Source organism: Manacus candei, unplaced genomic scaffold (genome assembly GCF_025592945.1).
Source record: "Manacus candei isolate 608988 ecotype Guabito, Panama unplaced genomic scaffold, ASM2559294v1 h1tg000028l, whole genome shotgun sequence".
Lineage (NCBI taxonomy): Eukaryota > Metazoa > Chordata > Aves > Passeriformes > Pipridae > Manacus > Manacus candei.
Window position 1 is genome coordinate 38,198,975 of NW_026138076.1, and position 17,090 is coordinate 38,216,064.

At 45.2% G+C, this 17,090-nt stretch overlaps 3 protein-coding genes across 5 annotated transcripts in view; 2 read left to right on the forward strand and 1 right to left on the reverse strand.

Annotated features, from left to right (window-relative positions):
• Window positions 1-17,090, reverse strand: part of LOC127472513 (probable E3 ubiquitin-protein ligase HERC4) — a 36,332-nt gene that overhangs the window by 5,464 nt on the left and 13,778 nt on the right. For 2 of the 3 annotated variants that reach the window (XM_051790866.1, XM_051790869.1), the window contains exons 1-16: window positions 14,536-14,649; window positions 13,486-13,615; window positions 12,737-12,813; window positions 11,942-12,163; window positions 11,094-11,185; window positions 10,389-10,519; window positions 9,422-9,570; window positions 9,030-9,106; window positions 8,628-8,725; window positions 7,431-7,490; window positions 6,772-6,874; window positions 6,433-6,616; window positions 5,942-6,123; window positions 4,724-4,819; window positions 3,418-3,543; window positions 3,225-3,344 (exon numbers count right to left, since the gene is read on the reverse strand). In XM_051790866.1, coding sequence (XP_051646826.1) covers window positions 3,225-3,344; window positions 3,418-3,543; window positions 4,724-4,819; window positions 5,942-6,123; window positions 6,433-6,616; window positions 6,772-6,874; window positions 7,431-7,490; window positions 8,628-8,725; window positions 9,030-9,106; window positions 9,422-9,570; window positions 10,389-10,519; window positions 11,094-11,185; window positions 11,942-12,163; window positions 12,737-12,813; window positions 13,486-13,615; window positions 14,536-14,590 — 1,902 coding nt within the window. In that variant the 5' untranslated portion in view covers window positions 14,591-14,649. Of the gene's footprint in view, window positions 1-3,224; window positions 3,345-3,417; window positions 3,544-4,723; window positions 4,820-5,941; window positions 6,124-6,432; window positions 6,617-6,771; window positions 6,875-7,430; window positions 7,491-8,627; window positions 8,726-9,029; window positions 9,107-9,421; window positions 9,571-10,388; window positions 10,520-11,093; window positions 11,186-11,941; window positions 12,164-12,736; window positions 12,814-13,485; window positions 13,616-14,535; window positions 14,650-17,090 lie in introns of those variants that run through there. The other variant, XM_051790867.1, reaches the window with a different exon arrangement.
• PYURF (PIGY upstream open reading frame) lies at window positions 157-1,298 on the forward strand. Its single transcript, XM_051790872.1, has 2 exons — window positions 157-361; window positions 533-1,298. The coding sequence occupies exons 1-2, from the start codon at window positions 171-173 to the stop codon at window positions 672-674; spliced, it is 333 nt and encodes a 110-aa protein (XP_051646832.1). The 5' UTR covers window positions 157-170; the 3' UTR covers window positions 675-1,298.
• Window positions 570-1,064, forward strand: PIGY (phosphatidylinositol glycan anchor biosynthesis class Y). The gene has a single exon (XM_051790873.1). The coding sequence runs from the start codon at window positions 707-709 to the stop codon at window positions 935-937; it is 231 nt and encodes a 76-aa protein (XP_051646833.1). The 5' UTR covers window positions 570-706; the 3' UTR covers window positions 938-1,064.

The window sequence follows — 17,090 nt, forward strand, 5'->3', positions numbered from 1 at the left end:
GCTGCTGCCTGCTCCACTGATCAGGTCTCCTTTCTTGCTGTTTAGGTTTGAATGTACGGAAAGACCTTACATCAAGGAACAGCCCGCCTTAAGACAACCCTGGCACACTCCCCGTTCCGCGGCACCCACAGCTCCCGGCACAGCGCGGGGCGGGGCCGGAAGCGGCGGCCATGCTGCGGGGCGGCGGGCGCGCTGCGGCGGGGCTGCTGCGGAGGGCGGCGGCAGGCAGCCGGGAACAGCACCGGGATCGGGATCCGGGATCCGGGATCCAGGAGCAGGGCTCGGGCTCAGCGCGGCCGCAGCCGCCGGAGCCGTCGCTGCTGCGCTTCCTGGTGTGCCCGCTGTCCAAGAAGCCGCTGAGGTGAGGGCGGGCCGGGGGAGCTGCGCTCGCTGCCCGCCCTGGGCCCGCTGCAGCCCCGCGTGGAGCGGGAGGGGCTCTCTAAGGGCCAACTCAGGTTTTTCACCCCTCCTTCTGTTTTGTTGGTGGCTTTGTTTTATCTCCCCCTTCCCCCCATCCGCCTTGCCCGTCCAGGTACGAAGAAGCTACCAACGAGCTCATCAACGAGGAGCTGGGCATCGCGTACCCCATCATCGACGGCATCCCCAACATGGTTCCGGAGGCTGCCAGGATGACGCACAAGAAGCCTCCGGCCGAGGACTCGGAGCAGCCCTGAGGACCCACCAGGCACGGCGGTAGCTGGGACTGATGGCCGGGGCAGGGATGCTGCCCTCCCTGCCTACTCTGACTGTGCTCGTTCCCCTCCTGTCCTTGGCAGGCTTGTTTTACTCAGCCAGCGTGGACGAAGCCTTCCCACAGGGCTGCACCAGCACGAACAGCCTGTGTTTCTACAGTCTCCTCCTTCCTGTTACAATACCGGTTTATGTGTTCTTTCACCTTTGGACCTGGATGGGGATTAAGCTTTTTAGGCACAACTAGTGAGATGCGTTTGCTAACCCCTGGGCTTCTCTAAATCAACACAGCTGGTTTAATCTCATCGGGTATTGCAGTTCGTTGGAGAGTTCCCTTTGGCACTATGGACTGTCATCATTTTCCTAGTAGTATCTGAAACTGTACGAAGCAGCAGCCCATTGTTACCTACTGCTAAGGCAGATTTAGAGTAGGAGTCATAAGAAGCACTAATTCCATCTGTTGTATCCCTCCAAGAGTGTTGTTGTGCATTTGTAGTGGCACTGATGAAAACCACCTAGGTGGAAGTTGTTTTCATGAGGGAGAGCTGTACCCTGACTGAGAAAACTGATCTTAAATAATACACTAAAATAAAATATGCAGTCTTTGAGGACTTTGGTTTTGTTTTAACCTGATGTATGTACTGAAATATATTTGACTCACTGTCAGAAGAACATAAACTAAAATAAATTAGGCTGGTGTTTCGTAACAAAATTTGGGACTTGACATAAATGAAGAAATTTCTTTGATGATACCCATGTCTGTATGTGCAGTGGCTGCTGCTTTTTTCTTTCTTTTTTTTTTTTTAAGAAAAAGGTGGGTAAATGACAGCTCTGCAGAACAGATGTACCTGTGCATTTGGGGGTTTTGTTAGAGTGGCCTCCAACATATTCCAGTGTCTGCTTAGGAGATGTGTGTCCCAGTATTATGTGTTAAATATATCTGAGTACACAAGTTTGATAGCCAGGTTGGGTCATTTTCATTAAAGAGGCATCTCCTGACAGGTTAGTGGAAAAATAACTCCCAACTGAGCCCAGAATTTGTTAGCCCAGTCAACAGCTACAAAAATGCTTTTTAAGTACATAGAATATCCTTTCCCTTCGCACCATCTCCTGCTCAGTAGAGAGGGAACAGGAGATACTTCTGCTAAATACTTCAACTTTTCCTATTTTCATTTACAGCAACACTAGAGAATGGGGGTACAGACCACTATGAGGGTGTCACATGCCAAATTCTCAGTACTGTCTGAAAAAATTCCTAGCTGGACACAGCTATGAAGGGGACAGGTCAATGCTATGATAATCTGTTATAAAGGTTTCTTTTTTATGTTTTGCTATTGAGTGGTTTATATCTGCAACACAAACACATTAATGTCCTCTACCTGCTGAAAAATGCAGAAATGCAGCAGCAAGTTGCAGATACTGCAGACCATAGTTTCTCTGGGCGGGTGACTAACAGTGCAGTCAAAATTATCAGGCTGCTGCAAATAATGCTGCCATGTGCAGTGTGAAAGACAATGCTTGCAGCAGGTGCATTTGAAGGCTGACTTCACTAAGGGCAGCTGTTTGTCAGAGCTTGTACAGTCAGTGGAGACTTGAGATCTAGAGGACAGTACAGAGCTCAAGCCTCACTACCTCTGTAAATAAATGCCTCTCTCAGCTGGTGAAGTGAGGAAGCAGGAAGGAAAGGTAGCTCTAGGGGGCACTGAGAATCTTCTCCTAAGTGTATGGGAAGGAAAAGCTTTGACAGTTCTTGTTGGCAAGAAGGCTCACTTGGAAAGCACCAGAACTGGGTAATAGGGCACCGGGGTCAATAGCTCCTGTGACACAGGCTGTGGTGCCAGACTTTGTGTTAGTGACTGATAGGACATGGTCCCTGAGCTGAGCTCCACTCTGGGCAGGTGCCCTCTTCCCACGTCACCCAGTGTTTTGCAACGCAGGGCTAGCATTGCGATTCCTGCAGGAAATACAACTGCCAGAACCTCTGGGTTTGTGTGGAAGCCACAGATTAAAGGCACCTGGAGACAGCAGCACTATAATCAGATTGCCACCTCTCTCGCCGGCACTATCCTTCCTTTCCCTTCAGACAGCATCTCATGAGAGAAATGGCTTTTTGTGGCTTTTTGTGTTGCTTGCTGGCCGCTAAGGCTGGTTCCCCAGCCACTGGGGTTTTCATGTGCAGCAAACTAGCATGGAGTCTAAAAGTCAGTCTAGCAGTAATAGTACTGGACTTTGACAAGTCTAGTTTCCTGAGCAATCCTATTACATTACCCCAAAGCAACCTCACAGGAAATAGCACTGCCACTTGCGTTTAACTTACGCCAACAAAGCTTGATGTAACAATGTAAGATACTGCCATCCAGATTCACTCTACACCACTTATGGAACATGTTGTATAATAATCTGAAGAATAGTTCATTTGTTGTATGCTCAGAGAATACTGAAACCCTTCTACCAATACTTCAGTCACACTGAAAATCAAGGAACACTGCAGTGAGATATTTAGAGCTAACAAATAATACAATTTGGTATCTTACCTTTAAGATCTTCCTGAATTCCTGGGTTGAGGCATATTCTAAATTGTTCCATATGTCTTGCAGAAAGCACTCTCTTCTGACGTGAAATTCCCATTGGTTTCTCCCGTATGTAAGGGTTATCTGAGGATTGAAGTAACAGTTGTTGGCAGTGTGTTTATCTCGTCTAATTTGTAACAAAATTGGCCACACCTACGTCAGTAAGGATCCTGGACAGAATGCTGCCTTCTGTGCACAGAACCTGGCATTCTGTTATAAGAATGGCGATCTTGGCTTGCATGTCAAAGATGCATGGGTACTTGCTCAGGTTCCATAGGGCTATCTGAAATGGCAAGTAAAAAGGAAAAGACATGTTGATTTTCCCCTGAGAAACCAGTTCCAGGGTACGTGTGGAGACTGAACTGCTGACCTGTACCCTGGCAAACTCCCATATCTCTGAGACGTGCCCTGGTTGTGTGCACGAGCACTACACTGGGAGAAGTACACTTCCTAAAAACAGCTTCTACACACTTCTGTGAGAAACACTGACAGAGAGGCATCTAACCAGTTTGTGCAGACAGACACCAAGAATAAAACAGAGAGAAAGTGATTTTAACAGCTGAATTCAGCTAAACCAAAACACATAGTAAAAATGTCCTGGATACCCAGGTTATGGTACATTGTTTTTAAAAACTGCTGACTTTATTATCTGTACTACCAAAAGTAGATAGTGGTATAAATATAATTTAATTCAAAGTGTTACACCTCCAGTGTGATAAGGCAGCAACTTCAGGTCATTTCCTATTTGGCTTTTGATTCTATGCTGTTTCCCAAACCTTCTCCTCCACTCTGGTTAATTGGTACAAAATTGGTACATTAGCAAACAAAAGCTTATGAAGGAATGAGGCAGTTGCCCTACGAATTCCAGGCAAGTTGCCAGAAAGCTACAGGTTTTTTGCCTAAGGAAGGCCCTACTATCCACGTTTGCATTTCATCCTGCTTCCTGTGACACTGACTGCATTTGGTAGCTAATTTTCACTCCATGTTGTCAAGAAATAAACCATTTGACAGATTATTTTTATTATCATGGCTTGGTTTTAAGATGTAAGTAAACTGAAATATGGTTTCTAAACAAAAGCTTAAAGACACCAGACAATATTTCTATTAATAAAACATAATAAAATCTAGAGTAACAAGAAGTATAGCAACCATCCCTCATGGTGCTTTTTCACAGTGATTACTAGTTCCAAGCCAACAGAGTTTCTTAGGACACTGGAGGACAGCTCCAACTCTCAGAACCAGGGGTCATCTCAGGAAAGGCACTATTGTAGCTGCTAAAATACTGGATGGTAAAGGGCTTGCTAGAGAAAATGCATTGTCTTTGAGATGTAATGGGTTAGAGTCTAGAGTTGCCTTTCATATCTATATCTATATAATTATATCTAGAGAGAAATATAGCGACTATTTAAATAAAAGAGAAAAGAAAAGAGTGTTTTGCACTGCTGGTAAAATTTTATACTTACTGGTCTATTAAAGAACTGACAGAAGTCGATAATCTCTTTCACAGCAGGTACATAGAAGTTGCTTTCTTCTACTCTGAAGCCAGTTCTGGAGTTCACCTGCATTGATACACACAACATGTCAGCAGCAGATCCAGTGAGCTGTACATCTGTGTGGCAGGACAGGACTGACAGGACTTTATGCAGAAAGAGCTCTGAGACCCTGAACAGAAGTGAAAGGATAGAATTGCTACTAGTAGCACAGCGCCCCACAGTGAGAAGTCTCGAAAAGCCATGTATAAACTAGCAGGAAAGCAATTTTCATTTACAAAGATTCCTTAACAGGACTCGATCAGGAAAGGTATGTTTCCCTCTGAGTATCTTTCATGCTGCAGAACACTCTGTAGTTCCCTATTCATTTTCATACTTGTTGACTAGCAAAGATATTTGCGGACGGGCAGTGAACATGTAAAGCTCCAAATGATGTAATCACAGAGGAGTAGGCCTGCTGCATTTTTGAGTTTGTTTATCTGGATAAATACAGATTCAACAGTCTAAACTTCGAGGACCAAATCTGCAGTCTCAGCCAAAAGGATATTCAGTTCTGAACAAAATTTAACAACTCTTCTCTGATTCATACTGTGTGCTTGAGCTCTTGACTTCCCTAAACTTTGAACATCTCCGCAGGAGAAAGGATGGTTGCCAAGAATGCAGTTACCACTCCCTTTGTTCCCCATGTTTGTTTTCAGCTAAAGAGGCTCTAATACTGTTGTTCCAGAGAATTTCTCAGGTAACAGGCTCTTAAAGCATCATGCAGCATTATTGTGACAGCCACAATATGTCAAGCAGGTAGGTTGTCTTTTAAATTCGGTTATTGGGGTGACGGATCTCACCAGCAGAAAGGCAAACGGGCATGCTATGTAGGGGACACCCCATCCATAGCTCTGTAGGCATCAATGCATGCACTCTTCACACCACTGAAGCCTCCCCCTGCCAGGGCTGTAACACACTTTGCTTTAGCTCTTCATTTCTACAGAGGGTAAGTTAGGCACAACTCAAGCAGGATTCCTTGAAAGCTATGCTGGTGTAGAGCCAAAGAGATTCCTGAAGCAGTGTCAAATGACAAGGCCCCATGTTCCCTTGTAAGAAGGGAACCCAGAGAATTCAACAAGTGAAAAGGATTAAAATACGCAAAGCCATATTGATACATCCTGTCTAGTGAGGATCCAAGTACTTTCTCACCTGGTAAAGCATCTGCAGTATTTGCAGAGGCACTATTTCATCTGGGTACAGGTTGAAGGGGTCTCTTGGCCCACAGTTGTGTAATTCTATGTTAAATTGAGACAGGTTATCCTGGGAAACCCTCTGATACAGACTGACCAGCTCCTTGAAAGAGGATGTTTCCAGATTTGACCACAGGCACTCTGTAAAGAGAACAGCTAGTGAGGTGACATGTAACATGTAAATCACTGCAATTTGTGGATGAAGCTGCATTTTATCTTTTTATCAAATAAACTTGACAAAAAATTTGCTTAATTTTGGACTACCAAAATTAGTAAACTTCAGAATTTTTTCATTCTTGTGTCTTGCTGCATAGTCCCCATGTTTCTGCATCTATCAGCAGCAATTATTTCAAGTTCTGCAACATGCTACATCAGCGATGCTAACTCTTGTTCTGCAGCAGAAAATGACCAAGCATTTAAATCATTCAGTTCTTTATCATAAAACCCTACCAAGAGTTTGCAGGTCCTCTGGCTGGAGCTTCATGATGGCTTGTGCTAGAAGCCTCAGTGAATGGTAACAGCTTTTATCCTTCCCCTGCAGAATGAAAGGCAAGATCAAGTAGACTCTGAAATTTTCAGGTGAGATGGGAGAGGAAGACAGTGATGGCAGTAAATTATCAACCTCCTTTTGCACCTTCAGAGGCAAAAAAAAAAAAAAAAGAGACAAGGGTTAAAATGCAATTTTGTTTTGCCAAAGTAATTGGGTTGGCATGAAATTCTTAAGTTTTATGCACAAATCCAGAGCTCCTCAGTATCTGTGTAGTGAGAATCCTTATATCAAATCCTTACCTCCTGGAAGAGCTTTGGCATCTCGCTGATCTTCTTATAAAAATGTTTCACTTCGGACATGTCTACACCTGAGAATTCTTTGGAGGTTTTGAAATGTTTGTCTCTATCACAAAGGAAAAAAAGAGAACACCAAATTATGTAAGAAGCTGTTTTTTGTTAGCGACTGAATGGTGAAGCATTTTAACATGAGAAAATACTTGGAAAGTTCAGCCCTAGCTCCAATGGGTATAATTTCATGTGTTCTAAGAAGATAGACAACACAGGTCACTGTTTTGCAACCTGATTAATATCCTGTCTTTCCTGTCTCATGTGGCTGTGAACTATTAATGGTAGACTTCCTGTATTTCACCTTGAAATCACTTCCACTTCAGTGCTGGGAGGAGGTATTATGGATCCTTTGAAAGATTTAATATTGCCTAAAGGGATTATTCTGTCAAATATCACAACAGGATAATCTTCTAGAATGTGAGCTTCTCTAGCAAATTCAATTGGACTGGGGGGTGTAAAAAAATTTTAGCTTGGCTTTGAAAAATACAAACTCGCTTCTTGCAAATTCAGATAAGACTAATCTTTTCTACACATGTGGTCTAAAATAACACTTTCTGGTCAGTTTACATGCAGCCAATATGTTCTGTTATGTCTAACTCAGGGCACGCTACCTTTTCTGCAGGAAGCTTCCGTTGATGCAAGCCTCAGATGAGAAGATCAGTCTGATATTCCTGATAGTAAAAGACAAACCAAAGTCAATCCTTTCAACTTCAGGTTTTTAATTCCGAGAGAACAGAAAACATGTGTACAAGTGTCTCTGCACCTGACTGTACAAATGTCTTATTACCACTTTGTTGCTCTCCTAGGCCTTGTAAGGGAACCTGCTCAAGTGCCTCATGCCAGCTAATTGCATGCAGGTGGATGTTATCATGGAGATATCTTCTCCTGACAGGTCTGAACATTATCTGTTATATATAAAGGCATTGGAGGGAGGAGGATCCCCTCCATTGACAGGATCTTTGTAGAATGTGGAGGGAAAATCCATCAGGCTATCAATTTACCGCTGCACAAAAGCTGGGTTCCCAGCATCTGAAGGATGTTAGATTTACTCACTACCTGTATTCTTGGTTATCTTCTTATTGAAGCAGCTCTTTTATCAAGCAATTTGCTGTCAAGCCCTTCCTATTGAGATCTGGAAAGAACCCTCCCTTTCTCACCCTCTCAACAACCACTTTCCATATGATCCAAACTGTTCTAAAAGTGGTGAGGGAAACATTTAGTTCAAGATTAGCCAGGATTTTGAAATGCTCAAAGTCAGCAGCTGGAGTCAGACTTTCCCAAAGAAAATAACCTCCCATGTAAGACTTGAAAAAAGACTAACACAATCATAATTCTCAAACATAGGTGTAAGGCATCCCACAGTAGTATATACTAACTGCTTTTGAAAATGGATAATTAAAGAAAGTATCACTGATTTTTAAATGCTGACACAGACAAAACAATCCAGTTTGGGTACTCTGGATTGTGATTTTTGCACAAGGCCTTGGTCTACAGGCAGAATCTTTCACTGATTTAATTTGTTGGCTCTTCATCAACTTGACCACTCTGTGCAAGAAGAGGAGAGGCTTCTGAAGCCAGGCAGTACATCTCCTCTGTCCCTGCAAAAAGGTTATTGAAAAGATGTTGCTTGTCAACATCTCTTTTTCCTGTGCAAAAACTAGGTGAGAATTGCTGGTACAAGATTGTGTCTTGGCTAAATTCTTGAACAACAGTTCCTATAATAGTCTCCAAAAAATAATGACTTTTAGAAAAAATCATGTATCAGGGAAAAAACCCCAACCAAACCCAAAAACAGGTTTCTGACTTACTTTTTTATCCTCTCGAACTGGACTTTTGAACTGGAATTAGAAATCCAGTCATCCACTTTTTTATTCTCCAGAGTGGCAATTCCATTCAAATAGGAATTCTGTGTGAAATTCATGAAAACATCAACAAGATAAAAGGTCTAGAAGATGGAATTCTTATTTTTTAAGCCAATCTTTGCAAGAAGAGTTCAGCCTAAGCATGAACAAATTAATGGTCATCGAGCATCATCCAGATGCATTAGCCACAGAACATACATAATTGCCATACAAAGTAGTTTCGAGGTAAGCATAGAAAAAACTGCAATAGACATATATGAAATTGGAGTGCTAAAAGCACAATGGAAAATCCAAATGTTTCCAGCAGTATTGTGAACAGTGGGAAGCTGTGATCAAATGTGCACATACCTGGTTCTCCTTGCAGAGGACAAAACTTCGGTTTACTCCTGCCGTAATTTTAATCCCCTTTTGTGACGTGTTATTTTCTGTGAAAGAATAAAAATATTTTCATATGAACATTTGAAGAGAGTCATTATCTTCAGAGAGTTCAGTGCTCAAAAGTGGAACATTAAAAAAACCCCTCAGATAGTAGTTATCTGTCTAAAAGTTGATCCTATGTGGCCATTACCTATGATGATAAATCAAGCAGCGAATGGAATAATTTGTCATAGAATTTGTTGGGAAGGCCAAGTAAGCATGAGACATAATATTTGCCTCTCAGTTTAAACATGAAATCAAGAAAGCAAACACCTCCCTGGAAGAAACAAATATAGATCGATTACATCTGCAATGGTTATTACTTTGGCAGGAGTTTCCAGTATTCACTGGTGAACTGACGGGAAGTGGTATCAACTGATTAGGCTTCCTCTCATCTTCTGGCTGTCCTTCATCATCAGAACCAAAGAAATAGAATTTGTCCAAAGAAGGGACATAGACCAGAGTGTGCTGTCTGTTCAGGAAAAAAAAAAACAAACAACAAACAATTCTCATAATAAGCAAAAATGACCAGGCAAGACAGAATAAAATTTACAGATACATTTTCAGAGTGGAGACCTAAGGCTTGTATTTAGAAGTCCTGACAGTCCAGATAAAGAATCCCTTTAACAAAAGTGTTGGAATTCTCCATTGCATTCAGCAGTAAAGAAATATACAGACTCAGATTTCCTGTATTAGCCTCTAATGTTTGTGATTTATGTTGGTTCCCACAGACAAAAATAATGTTACACCTTGCTAGCTTTACACCCTTCCATTTTTAAAAGCACAACTGCTGTGCTGCTGAGCCTGATACCAAGCCCAGGTAAATTGACAGGAGACTTTTTCTGGCCCAGTTACAGAAAGGCAGAATGAAACTGCATAATTATCACAGCTCCTCAATTCTTACTAAGGAGCCACCAGTTTGTCAGTGAGGATGGGAATTCAGTGGCTTTCCCAATGCAGATGGGAATTCAGTGGCTTTCCCAATGCAGATGTTTGACAGTCTTTTGGCATTTGGAACCCAGTATACCCTTTGTTTATTAGAAGAGCAAAAGACTAAGGGCTTCCGGTGGTTTTGCAGCCCTCTCCCTCTGCTCATCATAGGCTGAAGGTTCTGCTCTCTCTGGGGCTCTGGCAGGAGACTGGCTTACATTGACGAGTGGACAATATTCTGACAGTGCTGACCTACTGGGGTACAGGGATTTGAACATCTTGGTGACTCTTCCTCTACTATTCTTCAGTGATTTCCCTAAGATATTGCCCTTAGAAGACATGTTATTGGCACTTTCCCACCTGCCACAGGCAACCTGCGAAACCCTTGCTCCCCACAGCTCGGCCACCACACGAGGCATGAGTTCATTCCGGGTGGAGTTGTGACCAAGCTGGCCAGCCCCTCCTGCTCCAAAGGTGCACACCAATCCCTCCTTGAAATGAAGAAACAAACAACAGGATCACTGCATTATTAATGACATTCAAATGGTCGCCACTGAGAGTGAGAGCCAGCAAGACACAATATGTTATATGGGACTTGATTCAAACATGGGTAGGGTTCACTTTGCAGCAAGCCTAATCATGCACTGTCATGTTCAAATCATTCAACTTCTGAGAAAAGCAATTTAAGTCCTGAGGATAACCCCCCATCACTTAAGAATTTGATAAATAAACCCTAGTGTATAAATAAACCCTAGTGAATTAGCTATTGTTGTCATTTTCTCCAGTCCCCAATATGCTATAAAAACCACTTTTTAAAAGTACTGAGAGTTGAACTGTATACCTTTGCTCCAGGATTCCAGTTCATCATATCCCTGCAAAAGTTTGCAAGCAGGTGATGGTAATCTGAGAAAAGGCTAGTTTTCCCAATAGCTTAGTCAACATCCCTTGGGGATCACTTCAGACTCAGATGGAAGCAGGCATTACCACTCCAAGCTCTGACTTTTAGCTGTGTATCTTTTCTCACAGAGTGAGGTCTCAGATGCTGACTTTCCATTTCAGACTCACCTTGGAGAGAACTGCAGTGTGATCTGCCCCACATGAGATAAATATAGTCTTCCAGTGCTCTAAAGCTCCAACATATGATGGGCAGTCCCTGTCTGGAAAGAAGATAGCACTGCTGAAGTGTAAGAGTACTGTGGGGTCTCATACATAGAAAAACTTAGAAAACAGAGGGCTTAAGCACTTTTCAGTCCCTCTCTTACAGCAATTCATGCAATTACAACTTGGGTTTGGGTTGTTTTTCTACCCTCCACTATAACATACTCTTTCTCATAATGTTTTGTCTTTTTCATAGTATTTTATTTTTATTTACATTCAGTTTGAAACAAAATTCAATGTTTTGTTTCCTTGCCAAACAGTACTTTGCTTCAAAATATCTGATTCTCAAGGGTGTGGACTCATTCAGATTAGATTCTGCTGACTTCAGGTTCTATCTGGCTAGGGCAACTCTGTAGTCTTAGTTTGAAGACGATGGGTGATTTTAATTCTTCTCTCACCTTGTGTTTATGAAGAATTAAAGAAGACAAAAAAATATAAAATAATTTCTTTTATGCAAGACTTCCCAGAGAGAGGATGGGAGTGGAAATAGATCTCTAAATCCCCAGAGGTTTTAAAAGCCCACACTATCCAGTTAGCCACATAAAATGATTGCAAGTTCTCTACGGAAATACAACCCTTAAATCCCTTGTTCCTGCATGCCTTCCCTGGTCAGGAAACAGAGAACTTATCCAGAAATATTTTCTTCAAAAGACTTTACTGTTTGCTGCTACACCAAAGGGGCTTCACAATACTGAGGAGCGACTTGGTGAGCTCACTCACCAGGAAAACATCTTCCTAGTGCTGTCCTTCCTTACCTTCTGTGTCTCCGAGTCCCAGCTGTCCAAAATCATTCTTTCCCCAGGAGTACACAGCTCCAGAGAGCGACACGGTGGTGCTGTGAGCTCCTCCAGCAGCAATTTGAGCAAGTGGGATGCCCTTTAGTCTTTCCACCAGCTGTGCTTGGGGAATAAACGTGGCTTGGCTCCCCAGTCCTAGCTGTCCATGGGTGTTCCGGCCCCAGGTGAAGAGTTCACCTCCTTCACACACAGAACAAAAAAACCAGCTGAGTCTCAATGCTTCCTTGGAGTATTTGTACTTTGGAAGTAGTAGCAAAACTCTGTGCTCTTTTCAGGGAACTAGCTCCAAAGCAAGACCATTATGTATAGATAGCCAAATTTCCATTTGCTTCTGACCTCCTTGGAGCAGTCCCACATTGTCCACGTGACTCAGCACAGTAAGAATAAAGGCCAGGTGTTTCCACCTCTAAAGTCATACTTGCAAGAAGTTCCCAACCAGAAAGGTGTTGCAGCTTAAGAACGGGCAGACCCGGTGACTGCAGAGTAGGGCAGCCACGTCTGCTCTCCACAACACACCTTTGTGGAGGGGTGTTGCTCAGGAACTGGAGAGAGACAGAGAGAGATGCAGCTCCCTTGGTGCTAGGAGGAAAGGGCAGCACTGATAGCCAGTGCACTTTGTGTCCCCTACCCACCATTCATTACTCTATAATGGTGTCACCAACTACTGGAAGTAGTACAAACACTGCCTTCTCAGAGCAAGCCTGCCATAATGTGACTCCCGTTTGGAGGAAAAGAGTTCTTGAAAGAGGATACCTCTGGATAGTGCCATGGCATGCTGGCCTCCACACGCTACTTGAACAATATTTAGGCTTCCTAGTTCTTTCACCAGCCTATAAAAATAAGGAAAAAGAAAAGGTCAAAATAGATAGATGCTGTGCCGTAAGACAAAGTAAAGGACAAAGATCCTCTGCTCACCAAGCCCTATCACTTTTAGCAGGAAATACGTGGAAGAATATAGGTCACCTCTAAGTTGATTCACCTTGCTCTTATGCTGGCCTGCTGCAGCAGGGCTAACTGATTTGATTGTGGTTTACTCCTTGGGAAGCTGGAAAAGAATCAGGCTCAGGCCTGGGCAAGCTAACAGAAAATCACACAGCAAACTGCTGGGCCATTTGTACATGATGGTTACCCTCACAGCTTAATCAGAAGGTGGTAAGGTTCAGATATGCTTGTGTCTTTCACACGCAGTTTTCCCAAGCCATGTGTGGTTTGCAAGTTATCTGCGTTCTTCTGGTATGTACTACTGATCCTTACTAAGTTTGAGAGAAACCTGTCTCATGTGCATCCCATGCAGCTCAGACCTTGGTATCAACCTCAAAATCTGTGCACTTCTTGCTGTTTTAAAAAAGAAGATAAAGATTTGGTAATTAGGAATGTGTGTGTTCCAGTTCCCTCTCTACAACAGAAACATGACTCATTCTCTTGGATGTTACCTTTAGGAAAAGCAGGCTGCATTTTCAGACCACAGCCATCCATACCTCCACCCCATGACAGCTGCTTACCTTGTTTTAGAGCAGTTTGCTGGAGCTTTAGCCCAGTGTTCAGAAACCTTCCCGTCATGGGAGAGAATGAGCCTATGTGTTGCATCGTGGTTTGAGCACCGCACCTCATTCCTCTGCAACTGTGTGTGCTCTGCAGAACACAGACAGACAGACATGGTGGTCATGCTAAGGCAGCAGGCATCTTAACCACCTCGGCCCCCTCCCCAAGACCTCTGTGTGTTACTGTTTTCAGCAACAGCTTCTGCTTCTCAGGAAAAAGTCAAACAAGTGTGTATGACTTATTTTCTCAGGCTCCTTAAGGTTTCAGTGTCCTACCTACCCACTGCTTGGTTTCATGCTGGATGACTCTCCTGGCTACCACTAAAAGACCTTTCCCCATCTCTCAGGCTGCTGTGCCACCAGCTCCCAAGACAACCAGTGAAATCAGTCAGCACAAGCGGAGTCTGTTATTTTTGCACATCTATTGAAAGTGTCTGGGGGGAAACAAAACACTTCCTGAGGCATCTGACCACTCCAGATTTGTCACCTCCTTGGGGATGGGATGCCTCAAGTCAAACGTTTTACATGACATTGGAGAAGCAGCGACAAAAAATTCACACATTGCCTATTTAGAGCAGAAGGAAGTCCCTCCTTGTCTGCAGCTGAGGGGCTGCGGATGCTTTCCTGACTCCGAGGCACCTGTTCTACTCAGTTACTTGCATGTAGCCCTGCAGCAGCATAAGTGTCTGAGACTCAGGATGTCCAAGCGTGAAAGGTGGTCACTGGCAAAGCCTGTCCTGATTTCCCTAACACCTCTGGAGACTCAATGCTCACCCTCCTCACACTTCCAACATGGAACTAGAGAGGAAAATTCCTGTCTATTCCCCGGCATGGTGTTCCTCCTTCCAGCCCCCCTGCTCTGAGTGCTGCGCACCGGGAAATGTTTAAGCCCCTTACGCAGAGGCTCCTTCTTCCCAAGGGGCCGCACAGCAGATTATTCCAACTTCAGCGCGCTGACCCATCCCGGGGGGTCTCACCCCTCCCGCCCTCGCCGCTCCCGCCGGTCGGTACCTCCCGAGCCGCTCTGCCGGCCCCGCCGCTGCTCCCGCCGACGTCCCCCCGCCATCCCTCGGCCGCCGGCCGCCCGGCAGTTCGGGAGCGCCCGGGACAGCGCCGGGAACGCCCCGGCGGGGAAATGGAAACCGAAACTGGGCAGGGGCTGCGGCAGCGGGAGGAGGAGCGGGAGGGATCCCCGGCACCGCAGAGTCCAGAGCGGGGAAGCTCTGCCCCCTGCGCTGGAAAGGCGTGAGCTGCTGGGCTCCGGTGGGCTCCTGGCTCTCCTCAGCCTGCGGAGGCGGCTGCTGCCCGGGTGGGAGGAGAGGGGAAACCAGAAGGCGAGTGGGGTCTTCTATGTGGAAAAGGCACCCGTTTGACTTAATTATTCAGTTCGGAGAGCGACCCGCCCGTGTCCATCCTGTAAAGAGTCGACAGATCTACTTTGCTGCTCAACTGTATCCCGAGTAAGAGCCCGCGCAAATCCAGAGGAGTTGCTCGGCTGGGAGAAGTCTAACCGCAAGCGAAACGCTCGATTTGGAAATACACCAACGTCTAAAAGCTGTCTGCTTCCATTCTCACACAGTCTCTCCTTTCGTCTGCTTAATCTCCCCCTGCCTTCAAAGACCCTGGAAACTTCTCCCCCACCAGGAAAGGCCACCCAGCCTGCCCCACTTCCCACACTGTCTCACTGGAGTGATGAATGCAGGACCATCTTGGTGATGAAATAAGGGATACCCATGTGAATGATGAAACGGATCCAAACACGTAAGAGCATTTTTGTTGTATTCCTAATAGCTGCCACTGATAAATTAAATTAAATCTGCTTAAGAAAAGTTTATGCTGCTGAATACTAAGCACAGATTTTGGTGGGGAACTCTACAAAAGTCGCAAGAAGCACAACACAAATCTACAGACTATTACTGGCCCTCACTGAAACACAGTGGAAAATTCATTATTGAGACAGCAGGAGCATCTAATGTGATGTATTTAAGTGGAGCAGCCTGTGGTGCACAAAAAGGCACACGGAGGTCCCTGGGGTGAAGAAAAAGGGATGTGGAAGAGCTGCAATGGAGCCGTAGAAGCAAAGCAAGGTGAGCTTTGCTCACAGTAATTGACTTCTGCCCAGGCAGGGGAAACCCAGCCTTGTTTCTCCCAGCCTCTTCCGTACAGGCAGTATGTGCATCTTATCTCCTTCCACAGTACATACGAAGGTCTTGAGATAGAGAAATACCGAGCTTAGAGCGGTGATGCCAAAGCACGAACTCCGAAGGGACACTAGAGGTCCTTCTGCACCAAAGTATGAACTAAGGCCTCCTCCCCGGGAAGAAAAACTGCTCCAAGCAGAGGCAAGGGCATTGCCTACATGGAAAGGAAGAGGTTCGAGGGGAGGAGAGTAAAGGGAATGTGTCGACGTCCTTCCTCCTTTCGGAGGTACATTTTTCCTCCTACTGAGTGGAATGCTGACAGCACAATGTCAGAAAAGCTTGCTCTGGTAAACTACTGCAGATTGATCAAACACCCTGCCATTCTCTGCTCAAGAGTATCAGGGCTTGTGATACTCTAACCAACAGGAATCTGGGGGTCCATGAGGGAGATGCCTGGCAAGTGGCAGGAGATAGAGGAAAGAGGTGAACTGTGCAAAATGTTTTTTGCTAGAACTGGATTGAGCGGATGTGTCCCTCTGTACATTTCACCCCCTTTTCATCACTTCTCTAGTGAATTGCCCATAAAAACCAAACTGAAGCAAAACACAACACAGCACAACAACAACAAAATGTGTCAAACTCCTCGAGTTTGGTGTACTGCTTGCTTGTGAGGGCAGCCCTTCTCCCAGGAGAACAGCGTGGAGCACTTTCAGAGAGGAATGGAGAAATCCAAGAACATGTATGCAGATACCATGGTCCCTGGAGAAACAGAGGAATGTCTTATGCTGGGCCCCCAGGGAGCCAAGGAAGCACGCAGTGGGAGCCTGTTCCCACAGTGTCAGCAGCTGAACAGGCATGAGTGGGTCAATCCCTCCAGAGCAAATTTGGGAACACAGGGAACTTGCAGCCCCTCTCAGCCGGCTAGAGTCACAGCTCCAGCTGCTGTCTGCATGGGAAGGGACACGTTGACCTGGGGGCCACCCAGCAGGGCTCAGCCGCTGGCAACCCATACAGGGCAGTGCTGCATCCCTCAGTTTCACAGTGAGGGACACCAACTACCTCTGTCCTTCTCCACCCTGGAGTGCCAAAGCAGCACCTGTCACACAGGCCCTGGCAGAACCAAGGCTGAGCATTGTCTCGTCCTGGACCGTCCTGCAGGAGATGCAGCTCCTACAGTCACAGGCAGGCCCGAGGGCGGGGAATGAGCGCAAGGGCAGAGAGAGCACCCTGTGCTGCCTTGCTGCCCCTGCATGAGGGGTTTATCAGCAGGTGGCACTTTTGGTTTGGCACTTTGAGGGCACTGTTTTGACAGAGCATTGCCCAGCACTGTTCGAGGAATATTCCCAGTGGCAACAGCGTCCTGCCCTCAGGGACCCTTCAGCAGCCATCCTGGGGCAGGAGCCACAAGCTAAGGTAAGCTTAAGG